Consider the following 16,344-nt stretch of genomic DNA (forward strand, 5'->3'; position numbering starts at 1 on the left):
GCAAAGACTGAAATTCGCCAGCAGAAACATAGTGTTTTTCTAACTCTGAAACTCTAGGAAAGATAAACATGAATTTGACAGGTGAAAATGTATTTTATTCAGTGATAATTGAAAAAAGGAAAACGCAATTAATAAAAATATTTACAGTCAAAATACAAACAGCATGTGTTGGGTTTTTTTCAAGGGCTTTTTTTTATAGATCTAAAGATATATTACAAATTAAAATTAAAATGTAATGTGAAAATGTCAAAGATTCTAAAATAATGAGCAAATATCATAAATGGTGGAAACTTGTACGAGGTATATATCACGTCTTAAGTTGACCAAACAAAATGAACTTGGTGTCAGATATAGTTCTATATCCTACTCCTTCCATGGCCCTGTGTACGTCACATAGTTACTGTAGTGATCATCAAGGGGACCTGGTATTGATGCACAGATCAGGAAAGACAACTTCGGTAGTGTTCCCTTAACTGCTAAACATTTCTAAGTCAAAGGAAAAAGTGTGATGTCATATTCATCTAATCTGAACTCTACTAAAGATAATATTAATCAGGTTTATACTTCAAAGATTCATTTAGAATGGTGTATGATTTTTATGAAAAAAGTACACGAAAAATGGCAAGATTTCTTGAATATAGATTTAACCTTGAAAAAAAAATGAAATGATAAGTTTGAAAATACATTATAAGATTCTCTTATTTGTTATAACTTACAATAATCATTAAATAATATACTCGCTTATTTATGTCCATCACAGCTACATACCTTTGGGTATTGATAAACAGCTTTATAAACTCCTAGACATTTCTTGTTTTGACAAAACCTAAAAACTCACACTTTGTTATAAATAAAGCTGTATAATTTTTATATCAATGTACATATACATAAATTTAACACAAACAATCTTTTCCAGTAATGAACTAAACTTTTGATTTACTTCATCATTGAAAATAATAGAAATAGAAAGAACAAAATTAAACTTGACCTAAATTGTGACCATGCCCATTTTAATATGTGATTTTTTATTAATAGTGCAAGAAAGACTTACCTAAATAGCCCGTCAAAATTACGCGCGCGTTTTGTTTGTAGAGAGAGAGAGAGAGAAAGAAAGAGAGATTGGGGCACATGATATAAATAAAAAAAAATAAACAGCTCAAAACATTAAATTTATGAAAAATACCAAAAAATTAACACAACTCATGTTTGAAATATTAGTAAGTCAAGTACCTACATAAAGTAACAATTATCATTAGATTACCTGTAGGTATATGGAGAGGGGACGCCGTGGAATTGCTTACTCCCTGTAGATCCAACACGCATCTTTTTTAAAAAAAAAAACTATATAAAAGCGAACTTGATCTGTTTAAAGCTTTTCATTTTTAACGGTGATATTTAATACAGGGTAAGCAATGACACTGAAAACCGTAAAAACAAAAACAAAAACCGGACGCTGTGTTTCTGTATTATTATATTCGAGTCAAAAATAAAAATGAACTAACATTTTCTAAAACCTTATACCTGTAAGAATTGCCCTCGGGGACACAGTGGCCCAGTGTACAGGGGCTGGAGTCACATAACGTCACTGCCTGATTGCAGTTTTTCCCGCGGTAAGTGACGCCATTCTCCTGACCGCACTCACAAACGTACTCGCTGAACCCCACGGGTCGACACACGCCGCCGTGTTGGCAGGGAATAGGCAGGCATGGATTAGGGGTAGTAAGCCCTAAAACATACATGTATTTGAGATGAATTATAGAGATATAATAATATCGTTTCTGTAAAACCAATGCCTTGTTCATAGACATTTGATTCAAGTGACAACGGGGCACACGGCGATGTATTTGTAAAAGAAAAAGACACAGGCACCTGATGTTATATATTTTTTTCTCATAATAAAAATGTATGTACCCTCTACCTTATAATACGCGTGTATTATTAGGTATAGGGTATGTATTTTTATTTTCCGGGGCTTAAAGCTTAAAGCTTTTGAAAATGGCAGTTCTTGAAAGTCTTTTTTTTTTTAAATGTCGGTATTGAGAACGACGATTGATGCAAATAAGCATTTACAATCACTTAAAAGCGCTTTGTCAAAGATGATTAAAATTCACCCCAAGAGAGAGAGAGAGAGAGATTATTGTTACCCGTCGTTGTGTTCTGTCTACACTGTGGTCCGGAGAACCCCCGGGCACAGATACAGCGGTAGGTCTGGTTTGCCGTGGCCTCACAGATCCCGTACCCACAGTCCGCCCCCAGACACGGATTCACCTCCTCTCCACAACGGGAACCTCATAAAAATGATTGTCAATAAAGTATTCCGTCACATTAATAATAGATAAATACTCAATTAGTGAGTTCTTAGAATTTAAAATTGCAGAAAAAAGAACTTACTGGTATAGATTTAATTCATTATTTTACATCATTACGTCTTTGAATTTTTTAGTCTGTCAATTTATTGTCTGTATTCTACTGCTAAAATGTATTTGTTCAAAATTATAACATGATTAAAGGTAGAGATTATGAATGGTAACAGTTATAACTAGTTTCACTTCTAAAGTAGTACTATATCCGGATTTTATGGATGCGACCCTCACCTGCAAACCCTTTATCACAGACACAAACGTAGCCAGTAGTATATAGTATAGCAAACTGTTCTACCCTAAAATGATGAGATGATGAGCAAGCTAAAAATAGACCCGATGAGTAGCCCTATGACCTTTAAAAGACCCGATGAGTAGCCCTATGACCTTTAAAACTTTGCTAATAATGATATAACAATTAAAAGTCTGAAACCTTTTAAACTTTGCTAATATATATATATATAACAGTCGTATTATGTAAACCTTAAAATCGGTTGTGTAAATAAATACAAAGCTAGTGTGATATAAATACGTCTCGGATATAAGTTGAAACAGGAGCACCTCTTTGGATTTGATTTTATTCAACATGAATATCGATAACCTATTACACCATATCGAAGATAGTATGGTAGAAAGTGAAGTGTAGAAGTGTTTAACTCTAAATGAACTGATTTAATGGCCAGAGCCGAATAAGTATACTCAGCACCATGCAGTCAATAAGAAATTAGAAGAATTTCGGACAGAGTAAGTTATTTCATTATTATCAATTTCGGTTTGAAAAATGAAACTAAATAGGTGTAAAAGAGAATTATGGATATATATCAACTTTTTATTAGGAATAATAGCGAGGAAGATAGTTCAGACGAGAGTTTGAGCCTTGATCTCTATGCGGAGAGTGGTGAGTCCGATGATGATTTGTGTGTTAGTTACTAAAAGTTCATTACATAACCAAGATCCTTGAGGCACCATGAGTACGATGCATAAGTGCAGTCGTAGATATGTTGGAACTAGTTGATAAGAGAAAAAAAAAGTTGAGTAATTAGTCTTACGTATCAAGTATCATGAAGTATTCAAACCTGTCAGCGAGGAACAATAAGTTAACAAAATGTCTGAATTTCAGACCAAAATGTTGTTGTTGATATGTTGAAACATGTATATGACCGAATCATGTTAGAATTATTCTTACGTAAAAAGTTTCACGAGGTAAATCAAACAAGATCAATGAGGAACAATAAGAGCAAACGAAATATTATATCAGAGTTAACAAAATGTCTAAATTACATGCTGAAATGAAGGGCGATGGAAATGAGTTTGAACACTACTTTATCTCTTAATAAAATAAAAGGTTGCGAAATTTTTATGTAAATAATGAGGTAACATATAGGTATATATAAAGTCGACAATTTCATCAAAAATACTGACATTCTGTATTAAATTCAACACAGCCATGGCCGTAACTCTGTTCAGCTGCGAATTGGGAGAAGGGAGAGTTTTGAGCATTATAAAAGACGAGGCGGAGTATTTTATAGATCTCCGGATTGTTGAAAACGACGATCAGCCGTCTAGGAAAGGCCAGCGCCTATCACTGAGCCGTTGGAAGAACCTAATCAACAACATTGAAGACATAGAAAAGGAAGTAGAGAGTATGAAAAATAAAGAGGACGTCGACTACCGACTTCACTTGGGAGGTAACATTTGTTTCAATTACAACACCGTACTGGTGCGTGAACCTCCGGAAGTTTAGGGACGGGACCATCCCCACGCATGAAGGGCTATCCTTAAAATTTGGACAGTGGCAGCATATGATTGGGAGGTTGGATGAAATCCACTTCCAACTCCCAATTGACATTGAGACAGTGATACCCTGTCAGCTATCGGAAGACCACCAGAACCAAGTCGGAATGCTCCGGTGTCCCGAGTGTAATCCAAACGATTTTGATTCATACAGTGACTATTAACTGTTTTTGATTTGTGTCTGTTTGAATTGAATTTGTTGAATATGTCTATCTTACAAATAAAAGCATGTGTTCAAACGTATGATTTTTCATTTGGTGTTTCACTGTAAGTCACTAAACATGTTTCCTTTTGAGAGTCATACAACGATGTCTATATCTGGCTGTACGGGCTCTGGTAAAACTACGTGGGTACGAAAACTAATGAAATATACTCGGGAAATGTTTGAGGGACCAAGTCCTGATAATATTTTATACTGCTATGGTATTTATCAGAATGCATTTGACGAAATGGAAAAAGAGTTACCGAACCTAACATTTTTGCACGGGTTACCGTCCGAGTTGGATATTAACGCCCTCTGTCAAAATGGAGATCATAACATGATCATTATCGATGACTTGATGCACGAGGTAGTTAAAAATGGAGAGATGGAGAGGTTATTTACTCAAGGGGCTCATCATCGTCGACTGACGATCGTTTACTTAAATCAAAACATGTACTGTCAAGGGAAGCACTCTAGAAATATTAATTTAAATACGCATTATATGATTTTACCGAAAAATCCGCGGGACGTTAACCAGATCCGCTGTTTGGGCAGACAGGTATTTGGCGGGAAATCCAACGCTTTGATAGAGGCGTATAACGACTGTTTATCCAGTCCCTATGGATATCTCGTTTTAGATCTTACCCCCCATGCCGAGGAACAATACCGAATTAGAACCGGGATATTCCCGGATGAAACCTGCATCGATTATATTCCGAAGTAATACTTATTAGAGCAAAAGTTTGGTTTACTATATACAGCGAGCCCAGTCCAAATCCGGGCTTTAACAGAAACAGTTCACAACCTGCTTTTAGGTTCCCTAACTTTGAACGAGAGTTTGATCAAGCTAATTCGTAAAAGAAGAAAGTTGCTATTAAATTTTAGCAATCCAGAACGCTCGTTTAAAACCAAACTCCGCGCATTGAGATCGCATTACCGTTACTTTACGGAACTTTTATGTCTGGCAAGCCCCGTTATTTTTCAACAAAAAAATGAACTACACTCGGAAAATGGTGTTAATTCCGATTGAGCAGTACGAACGACTGTTAAAAAGAAAGCATACTGAAGCGCAGTCCGGCGCGGGAAAGTCCGCACGCGCAGAGCCGCCGCCGCCGCCGCCGCCGCCGCCGCCCGGTATTCCCGCAAAACGAAAAACCGACAAGTGGATTCAATTGAAATTTTGATATAAAGCAATGAATAAGACGATGTATTTACAACATCTATTTTTTATGAATAATACTCTTTGTGACTTTATACAGTCTTTTTCGATTTCTGGGAATGTTTACGTGTCCATTTGTCTATACCAAGAAACTTTCAGAATTGATCTGAGATTTTTCATCAACAAGAAAGCTACGATTAAAGGTTTACACCTAACTACCGAACAGTGGCAAAGACTTATGAAGATAATTCCTATCATAAACAATGTACTCTCTAGACTTTCATATAAACAATAATGCTTGAGTTTGTAGATATTTATTTATAAAAATGTAGATATTTATTTCAATAAACATTTTAAAAAACAAAACAAAACATGGGTTGTATTTTATTATTATTCGGGACTCAGCGTAATGTCAAGCACCTTAGTGTCTACACCATTGTCCTCCACTCTACGTTTGCAGTAAAAGTAAGTGAAGCCGACTCGTTCCTGCTCGTATGAAAATATTCCATTGTCCTTTGCGCGGAATCCTTTGTTCACGGCGCTAACGTACTTTGTTGTTTTTAAAACATTTCTAAACGTGTTCAATGGCGTTAGGACTGCGCGCTTTGAAATTCCTTTGCAGCTGAATTTGGTCTCTCTCGTCAACCGCGAAGATCCCGCTTGTAAACGCTTGATGGGTTTTAGACCTTTTGCCTTTCTAACAAGGCGTCTCGCCGTGAGGTATCCCTGCATGCGGAATTGTTCAGTCTTATTTACAATATAAGTTTTGGAACAGTGTTTGTAACCAGCTAGACATCGAAGCCGATGCCCAACATCACTGGTTTCCTCGGAAATGCTGTAGCAAACACGCAAAAAGGGACAAAAGAACACCGGGGCTTTTTAAGTTAGAATTTGAAGGGGACGAGTTTGTGGGTCTTTGTTCCAAAACTTATATTGTAAATAAGACTGAACAATTCCGCATGCAGGGATACCTCACGGCGAGACGCCTTGTTAGAAAGACAAAAGGTCTAAAACCCATCAAGCGTTTACAAGCGGGATCTTCGCGGTTGACGAGAGAGACCAAATTCAGCTGCAAAGGAATTTCAAAGCGCGCAGTCCTAACGCCATTGAACACGTTTAGAAATGTTTTAAAAACAACAAAGTACGTTAGCGCCGTGAACAAAGGATTCCGCGCAAAGGACAATGGAGCAGGAACGAGTCGGCTTCACTTACTTTTACTGCAAACGTCGAGTGGAGGACAATGGTGTAGACACTAAGGTGCTTGACATTACGCTGAGTCCCGAATAATAATAAAATACAACCCATGTTTTGTTTTGTTTTTTAAAATGTTTATTGAAATAAATATCTACATTTTTATAAATAAATATCTACAAACTCAAGCATTATTGTTTATATGAAAGTCTAGAGAGTACATTGTTTATGATAGGAATTATCTTCATAAGTCTTTGCCACTGTTCGGTAGTTAGGTGTAAACCTTTAATCGTAGCTTTCTTGTTGATGAAAAATCTCAGATCAATTCTGAAAGTTTCTTGGTATAGACAAATGGACACGTAAACATTCCCAGAAATCGAAAAAGACTGTATAAAGTCACAAAGAGTATTATTCATAAAAAATAGATGTTGTAAATACATCGTCTTATTCATTGCTTTATATCAAAATTTCAATTGAATCCACTTGTCGGTTTTTCGTTTTGCGGGAATACCGGGCGGCGGCGGCGGCGGCGGCGGCGGCGGCGGCTCTGCGCGTGCGGACTTTCCCGCGCCGGACTGCGCTTCAGTATGCATTCTTTTTAACAGTCGTTCGTACTGCTCAATCGGAATTAACACCATCTTCCGAGTGTAGTTCATTTTTTTGTTGAAAAATAACGGGGCTTGCCAGACATAAAAGTTCCGTAAAGTAACGGTAATGCGATCTCAATGCGCGGAGTTTGGTTTTAAACGAGCGTTCTGGATTGCTAAAATTTAATAGCAACTTTCTTCTTTTACGAATTAGCTTGATCAAACTCTCGTTCAAAGTTAGGGAACCTAAAAGCAGGTTGTGAACTGTTTCTGTTAAAGCCCGGATTTGGACTGGGCTCGCTGTATATAGTAAACCAAACTTTTGCTCTAATAAGTATTACTTCGGAATATAATCGATGCAGGTTTCATCCGGGAATATCCCGGTTCTAATTCGGTATTGTTCCTCGGCATGGGGGGTAAGATCTAAAACGAGATATCCATAGGGACTGGATAAACAGTCGTTATACGCCTCTATCAAAGCGTTGGATTTCCCGCCAAATACCTGTCTGCCCAAACAGCGGATCTGGTTAACGTCCCGCGGATTTTTCGGTAAAATCATATAATGCGTATTTAAATTAATATTTCTAGAGTGCTTCCCTTGACAGTACATGTTTTGATTTAAGTAAACGATCGTCAGTCGACGATGATGAGCCCCTTGAGTAAATAACCTCTCCATCTCTCCATTTTTAACTACCTCGTGCATCAAGTCATCGATAATGATCATGTTATGATCTCCATTTTGACAGAGGGCGTTAATATCCAACTCGGACGGTAACCCGTGCAAAAATGTTAGGTTCGGTAACTCTTTTTCCATTTCGTCAAATGCATTCTGATAAATACCATAGCAGTATAAAATATTATCAGGACTTGGTCCCTCAAACATTTCCCGAGTATATTTCATTAGTTTTCGTACCCACGTAGTTTTACCAGAGCCCGTACAGCCAGATATAGACATCGTTGTATGACTCTCAAAAGGAAACATGTTTAGTGACTTACAGTGAAACACCAAATGAAAAATCATACGTTTGAACACATGCTTTTATTTGTAAGATAGACATATTCAACAAATTCAATTCAAACAGACACAAATCAAAAACAGTTAATAGTCACTGTATGAATCAAAATCGTTTGGATTACACTCGGGACACCGGAGCATTCCGACTTGGTTCTGGTGGTCTTCCGATAGCTGACAGGGTATCACTGTCTCAATGTCAATTGGGAGTTGGAAGTGGATTTCATCCAACCTCCCAATCATATGCTGCCACTGTCCAAATTTTAAGGATAGCCCTTCATGCGTGGGGATGGTCCCGTCCCTAAACTTCCGGAGGTTCACGCACCAGTACGGTGTTGTAATTGAAACAAATGTTACCTCCCAAGTGAAGTCGGTAGTCGACGTCCTCTTTATTTTTCATACTCTCTACTTCCTTTTCTATGTCTTCAATGTTGTTGATTAGGTTCTTCCAACGGCTCAGTGATAGGCGCTGGCCTTTCCTAGACGGCTGATCGTCGTTTTCAACAATCCGGAGATCTATAAAATACTCCGCCTCGTCTTTTATAATGCTCAAAACTCTCCCTTCTCCCAATTCGCAGCTGAACAGAGTTACGGCCATGGCTGTGTTGAATTTAATACAGAATGTCAGTATTTTTGATGAAATTGTCGACTTTATATATACCTATATGTTACCTCATTATTTACATAAAAATTTCGCAACCTTTTATTCTATTAAGAGATAAAGTAGTGTTCAAACTCATTTCCATCGCCCTTCATTTCAGCATGTAATTTAGACATTTTGTTAACTCTGATATAATATTTCGTTTGCTCTTATTGTTCCTCATTGATCTTGTTTGATTTACCTCGTGAAACTTTTTACGTAAGAATAATTCTAACATGATTCGGTCATATACATGTTTCAACATATCAACAACAACATTTTGGTCTGAAATTCAGACATTTTGTTAACTTATTGTTCCTCGCTGACAGGTTTGAATACTTCATGATACTTGATACGTAAGACTAATTACTCAACTTTTTTTTTCTCTTATCAACTAGTTCCAACATATCTACGACTGCACTTATGCATCGTACTCATGGTGCCTCAAGGATCCTGGTTATGTAATGAACTTTTAGTAACTAACACACAAATCATCATCGGACTCACCACTCTCCGCATAGAGATCAAGGCTCAAACTCTCGTCTGAACTATCTTCCTCGATATTATTCCTAATAAAAAGTTGATATATATCCATAATTCTCTTTTACACCTATTTAGTTTTATTTTTCAAACCGAAATTAATAATAATGAAATAACTTACTCTGTCCGAAATTCTTCTAATTTCTTATTGACTGCATGGTGCTGAGTATACTTATTCGGCTCTGGCCATTAAATCAGTTCATTTAGAGTTAAACACTTCTACACTTCACTTTCTACCATACTATCTTCGATATGGTGTAATAGGTTATCGATATTCATGTTAAATAAAATCAAATCCAAAGAGGTGCTCCTGTTTCAACTTTTATCCGAGACGTATTTATATCACACTAGCTTTGTATTTATTTACACAACCGATTTTAAGGTTTACATAATACGACTGTTATATATATATATTAGCAAAGTTTAAAAGGTTTCAGACTTTTAATTGTTATATCATTATTAGCAAAGTTTTAAAGGTCATAGGGCTACTCATCGGGTCTTTTAAAGGTCATAGGGCTACTCATCGGGTCTATTTTTAGCTTGCTCATCATCTCATCATTTTAGGGTAGAACGGTTTGCTATACTATATACTACTGTAGCCTGTTTCCGTGCTCTGGCACCTGCCATGCAAACAAGGCGAATTATCACAGTAATCTATTTTCTTATTACACCTATCGCCTTCGTATCCATCGGAGCACCTGCAATGAACAGCAGGCGATGACGTAATATTCATGACGCAAGTTCCGTTTCCACAATCCACACCTTGACAGAGCAAGGGCAATCTACAGTCTGCGCCTGCGTACTGGTCGTCACACAGACACTTGTATCCGGTTTGGTAGGAAACGCAGTGTCCAAACCCGCAGTCCACCCCCTCACAATGATTGATGACGTAGTTACACAAACGCCCGGTAAATCCAGACTCGCAGACGCATACAAAAGTTTGATTTGGCGCGTAAATCATACAGCTTCCTCGAACACAGGGATCCGGTTTACAAGGATTATTGTCATCGACGTTACAGTTTCTTCCGGTGTAACCTGTTTCGCATATACACTTGTATTCACTTCCGTTCTCTACACAGGAGCCATGCGTGCAGGGTTTCGTCATGCATGGATGGAAACGGATGTCACAATTTTTGCCCATGTAGTTTTGTGCGCAGTTACATGCATAGCTGTATCGTCCGGTCGTCGAGCACGAGCCATGTACACATGGATTGTTTGCGCACATTCCTAAATATTTCTCACAGCGCTTGCCTGTAAAGTTCCCTTCACACACACAGGAAAAGTCATCGATTTCATCCTTGCATGTTCCCCCAAAGAAGCATGGGCTGCTTGCACAGTCATCAATATTTGTCTCGCAGAACACGCCCGTGAATCCAGCAACACATGCGCAGTTATACCCTTTACCCAAGGGTTGACACGTTGCCCCGTTTATACACTTGCTGCTTTCACAGGGATTTCTGGGAGGATCTGGATTATCTAAAAGGGAAAATCAAAGAAAATAATTGACATCCACACGCATGTTTGAAAATAAATATCGCAACGTTCCAAAAAATTTGTGGTCGCAGATATTTGTCATTGCGAGCAACTCTTACAAATCGTATTCAAAATGTGTTACTGATTTTTAAATCACAGACTTGAAATAAAGTCACGAATAGAAATACGTTTACAATATCCAAATACATGTACTTACTGAATTCATACACTCCTTGAAAGGCCATTGGTATCTGACCTGTTCGGAATCTGACGTACATAGTGTCTGACGTGGATCGTACACTGTACACCCCCTGGGTTGCAGAGCATATCTTCGCTTTGATTGGAGCGCTCTGGTCCGCACCGTCGTGCACCGTGATTCCGGCTCCGATGACGTCACAAACGCTTTGTTTGAAGTAGACTGTCGGGAAAGACAGTGATACGGTTTTGTCTATTGGTGCTTGAATGGTCACGTGGCAATTAACATTCTGCATGGCCATGTACGGGTATTTGAGAGAGGCGAACACGTGCGGTGCATAGTTTGAGGCAAGGGTAGCGTTGCACGGCCACGCTGAAAAAAAAAAGCACCGAAGATATTACAGTATCTTGCTAAAGTTTACGTCCATCTTCATTCCAGTTTTGTCTTTTATTTATCCATTGATATTCATGTAATATCAGTTAGAACCATTTTAACAGAAGCTTGGACTTTGGGTAAATATTGTCAAACAATTATTGCTGGCCACTCAAGATTTGTCTGGCTTTTGAGTTAAGACTACGCAATTTGTGTATATTTCAATTAAAACAAGCGTCATTTTTAACGCGTGTTAACGCAAGATGAAAATAGTTACATCCTACCGAAAGTCCAAGGCCTTGTTAAAATGGTTCAAAGGAAATGCGCGTAGCTCTATCGGTCATTGTTGACAGAGAAAAAAGGCAGAGATAAGAAAGAACAACATGCATAAATAGACAATATTTCAAAGTTCTTGAAATGTTTGTATCTGTTTCAGTCAAAGCAGGCTTTTTTTTATTCAATTCACATACTTCTTTATTCTGTTTCCAAAAAATATTACATGAATTCATCAAAACGTCAGAAAAAAAATTCACCTCTAGAATGAAAAGACATAATATTCCTCATTTAAAAAGACACATCTTATAATGTCAGGTTAAAGAAAGCAGCTAACGATTTAAAGTCTGTTAGAGTATTTTGCATTGCATACGTTTGTTTTAGAAGTACTCCAATTTATAAAAAATAACTCTTGTGGATGGCGATTTTCCTATTGAATATATGATGTCAGAAAAATTTACATGTAGGTACATGTGTAAGAATTGTTTTGGTCGATGTTGGGGGTCAAAAAAGTGTGTTTTTATCTTAAAATTCAAATGCTCTCCATTGAAGGGTGATGAATAGAGTTGACAATTATTTGACGACTCATCGGATACATTACTGTAAATTATAAAATAGAAAATGTATGGAATTAGAGATTTATTTACCTGTAATATACTGGTAGTGATCATACAATGTCGTATGGATCAATGAAACGTCCTTTGATTGGCTAGAATACAAAGTGTTGCTAAGACCGCACGTGCCGGAGGCGTGGCTATAGGAAAATGACATGCATGTGTGGGCGTGGCTGATGACGCAGTGAAAGGAACACTCCTCCAGGCTGGAGTTCTGCTTGATGTGAAAGTAGCTGCTTTGTTTACTAAGGGCGGAGTCCGAGATCTTTCGAAACATGTTCTTGTAGGATGCTGAGATAGGATGTTAAAGAAGTAATATCACCAGAAATGGTAAACAGAATTATGTTTAGTTTAAAACTGATTGGTCACGCAGACGAAAATTGTGTTTAAATTTCACCAAATAATTTTTGATTACTATGTTATGCATTTTTGATACAGTACGCTGAATATGTTAAGTATACATTAAAAAGCAAATAAAATACATACGCGGTATGTGAATATATCTTAATTTGACATAATACACCCAATGGATTTTTCTTAAAATGAGTTAAATGCAAAGTAAAGGCAAAAACAAATTGTTGAAGAACATAACGCATGCAAATATATTAAAATGCAGACAGTTATATGTTATGCGTTAAACAGATCCATGCAAACCTTTTGATCGCTCGTAGAAATCCACGCTGGGGTTGTCATGTAGGCCAAGATAGCCATCTTGAATGAGTAACGTCGTCATATTAGTGTAGACACACATTCTACTTCCGGCGGTATACTCAAACGCGTAGCACGGAAACTGGCGAGTCCGGAAGTAGATGGTGCACTTGGCTGCGCACATTTCTAGACTAACGTCTCTCTCCACTCTCAGGGAATGCGGCGGGATGGGGGCGATGAATTTTCCTGGGGCATGGACATACTCACTGACTGGACTTACTACAAGACCCAAAGAATGTTTATAGACGTGTGTCTACAAAAAATAATTGACGCGAACATTTGCTAAGTGAGTATTCTGCAATAATCCACAAATGTAATTAACGCGAAGTATACATTTGTAATAAGTTGACGAAATGATCGTCAACATGTAATTGACGCAATAGCATATGAAACATGTATTCGACTTTACAACATTGCTACCTAGATAAGTTAAATATATTTTGAGCTTCTATACTGAAAAATAGTTCAACTGCATTTTTTCTTTATGGTCGATTGGTATTGAAATATTGTAAATCATAATCTTTAAGGTATATATGTGAATTATATAATAATAAGTTTTAAGCGAACATTGAAGAATATGTAATCAACATACAACTAAATACAACAGCTTAATAAATTTGCGATAGCAAAATGATAAAATACACCTTAATTTCAATACTTTACCACTGTTACAGAATTTACATTAGCGTAGATTTATCTCACCTATGGTAGAAGCAAGGGTAGGCTTAGAAACCGAAAACGAAACAAAACATGCGATGATGGTTATAAGTTGGGCCATGTTTGGAAATGCTAGGTGATATGTTGGACGTTAAACAGTTGCGGCTTTAATATAGTAGTGTGGCTATGACGTCACTAGTAGCAGGTGCTTTCTTCATGTATTCATCTGAACATATCGAAACTAATCAAAAAAAGATAAGCAGTTCCTCACAATTATCAGTGAAATAAATTTATCTGTAATATTGATAACATTGCAAATAAATGATTGTGTTTAATGATAAACAAGGTCCATTGGCCACTCTACCCACCTGAATAATAACCCTTGTATGAAAATCTATTTTTTTCTTCAAATAACACTCTTCTTAAGTATCTAAAACTCGGAAACGTACTTCATATATTCCAAAATTTAATAATACATCAACACAATATATATAAAAAGAACAGCATTAAAACATACTACTGGGACATCATATTCAAAGCTTAATGTAAATATTGGCATTCCTGGGGCAGTGATACTTGTTAGTAAGATCTGGCTTTAAAATTGTAAGCCTATTTTGAGTGTTTTGTGACTATAAGCCCCTTAGAAAAAAAGGCGTGGCCCTTTATGTTTACAGATTATAATCACAAAAAAAAGAATGCTTTATACCACATTTGGGAAAACTAAGTCCAATGTCTTCAGAGAAGAAGGTTAAACTGTAAAACGTTTACAGACAACCGGGCGGCGACAGGTGACCAGGGAAATATCACGTAAGATTTTGGCTCAGTTGACTAAAAAGAGATAACTAAAGTTGTGCAGATGTTCCAAAGTTTTGATACATCATAAGAACAAATTAACTATGGTTCTCATTTACTCATCCCTGGATTAAAATGTTGTAAATTTCAAAGTTTGTCACTACAATTAGGCAACACAAATGTGTGGTTCTAATTCTAGCAATGAATTAAGGTCTTTAAATGTTAGTTGAAAATCAAAGTACTGAACTAATGACGGGAGTTGATTTTATTGACTAATATTTGTTTGAAAATCAACGATATTTAATTTTGCATGGTAAGTATATGTGTAGTTTCATAGCTGTATTGAATAATTTTGCACATTTTTTCTACTATGAATTATCAGGCTTTTCCAAGTGTTAGACTGAAAACCCCATATGAATCATGTTGTGTAATATTTGAGAATTGATTTAACGCCATCAAACTCTGCGATGCATTATGTATCATAAATCGAAATATTTCTTTAAAATTGCATACCACCAATATTGAACTTTGGCGTAGGAATACATACGACTTCAAAAAATATCTAAATTGTTCGTACCAGTTAAAATATGACTGTTTTCTAGATACGTGTATTTATCAATAAGTTTTTTTGAAAAACAATGCATCTAAGTACATTACAACAAAATTAACGATTATTTCCAAGTACTAAGTCTTGTCAGCAGTGATGATGTGTGCTAAGGTCCAAACACTGTTTCACTTCCGGTTTGCCATAGCAACTGCATAGGAGAGTTGACTAAAATCAACTCCCCAAAATAATAAAATGATATTCTCTTGTATCATATTTAAGCGGGTTCAACAACAAGAGGTCCACAGGCCTTGACTGCCCCCTGAGTAGCATCTGAGTACCATTAGAGTGACACGTCAGAGGCTCTCCTGATTGCATTTTAAAATTCAAATGTGATGTCTAAATTCTAATCTGAGACTCCTCCAATGTGACGTGGTTTTTTGTATTTGATGTTTAAAAAACATTGATAAACGAATATGGGGAAGGGGAGGGTGGGTGGGGTTTAAAAGTAGGAGGAGTCTCATACTATCTATACCTTAGCTCCAGGGGCAAAAATAATGCACTTTTTGGTAATCAGAGACCCGCGGGCCTTTAATGGTCGATCTTTTAAAATAATATCCATGGTTACATTTATTATGCACAACAAATGCATACACCCTATTTCTACTCATATACAATGCGGAGGATATTTAAGTAGATTTCCTAAAATAGAAAACATATGTTGAAGTCAATATTGCCAAGTGGCAATTTACCATATAGTTTTCCAGATGAAGTTTAACATTGTCAATGAAGACACACAGCAATTGCCCTCATTAAAACTTCGTGTTCCATATACGGTCATATTTCAACCCCCAGTTTCTGCTCAGTTAACATAAGATTATATTAAGCGTCATAAAAAATGCATGACTCCCACGGCTGTGGCAGTACAGAAAAAAAATATTATAGAATCAACACTTCTTCACTATATGGCTATATTGGCCTCGCCCTAGGGACTGAACCCCTGACAGAAGGGACCATGAATTTCATAATTTTAGTAAACGACCTCGTGAAAACTATAACTTGTGCATTTAGTTTTTATCCCCCAATAGAAATAAAGATTTCTTTAAAAATTGACCAGTTTTGCATATTTGGCCCCGCCTCTGTGGCACTGGGTTTGTAAAACCATGGGTATGACAATTTACTTTTCTCTCACCATAAAAATGCTTCACATCAAAATCGGTAACTATTGTC

At 36.9% G+C, this 16,344-nt stretch overlaps 1 protein-coding gene across 1 annotated transcript; it reads right to left on the minus strand.

The window, feature by feature from the left end:
- Nucleotides 1-298: 298 nt before the first annotated feature.
- LOC128172941 (fibropellin-1-like) lies at nt 299-13,906 on the minus strand. Its single transcript, XM_052838678.1, has 9 exons — nt 13,824-13,906; nt 13,068-13,340; nt 12,447-12,704; nt 11,176-11,526; nt 10,090-10,961; nt 2,595-2,631; nt 2,145-2,288; nt 1,522-1,726; nt 299-1,323 (listed from the first exon to the last, which is right to left on the minus strand). Exons 1-9 carry the CDS (start codon nt 13,897-13,899, stop codon nt 1,215-1,217), a joined length of 2,325 nt encoding a protein of 774 aa, XP_052694638.1. The 5' UTR covers nt 13,900-13,906; the 3' UTR covers nt 299-1,214.
- Nucleotides 13,907-16,344: the final 2,438 nt, after the last annotated feature.

This window comes from Crassostrea angulata, chromosome 2 (assembly GCF_025612915.1).
Source record: "Crassostrea angulata isolate pt1a10 chromosome 2, ASM2561291v2, whole genome shotgun sequence".
NCBI classification, from domain to species: Eukaryota; Metazoa; Mollusca; class Bivalvia; order Ostreida; family Ostreidae; genus Magallana; species Magallana angulata.

Excerpts from the sequence above, each read along its gene's own strand:
- LOC128172941 (XM_052838678.1), bottom strand. The coding sequence starts at position 13,899 with ATGGCCCAACTTATAACCATCATCGCATGTTTTGTTTCGTTTTCGGTT. Across the intron at positions 11,527-12,446 it reads TCACTACCAGTATATTACAG|CGTGGCCGTGCAACGCTACC; the intron begins GTAAATAAATCT and ends TTTTTTTTTCAG. Across the intron at positions 2,632-10,089 it reads GCAGGTGCCAGAGCACGGAA|ACTGGCTACGTTTGTGTCTG; the intron begins ACAGGCTACAGT and ends ATACTATATACT.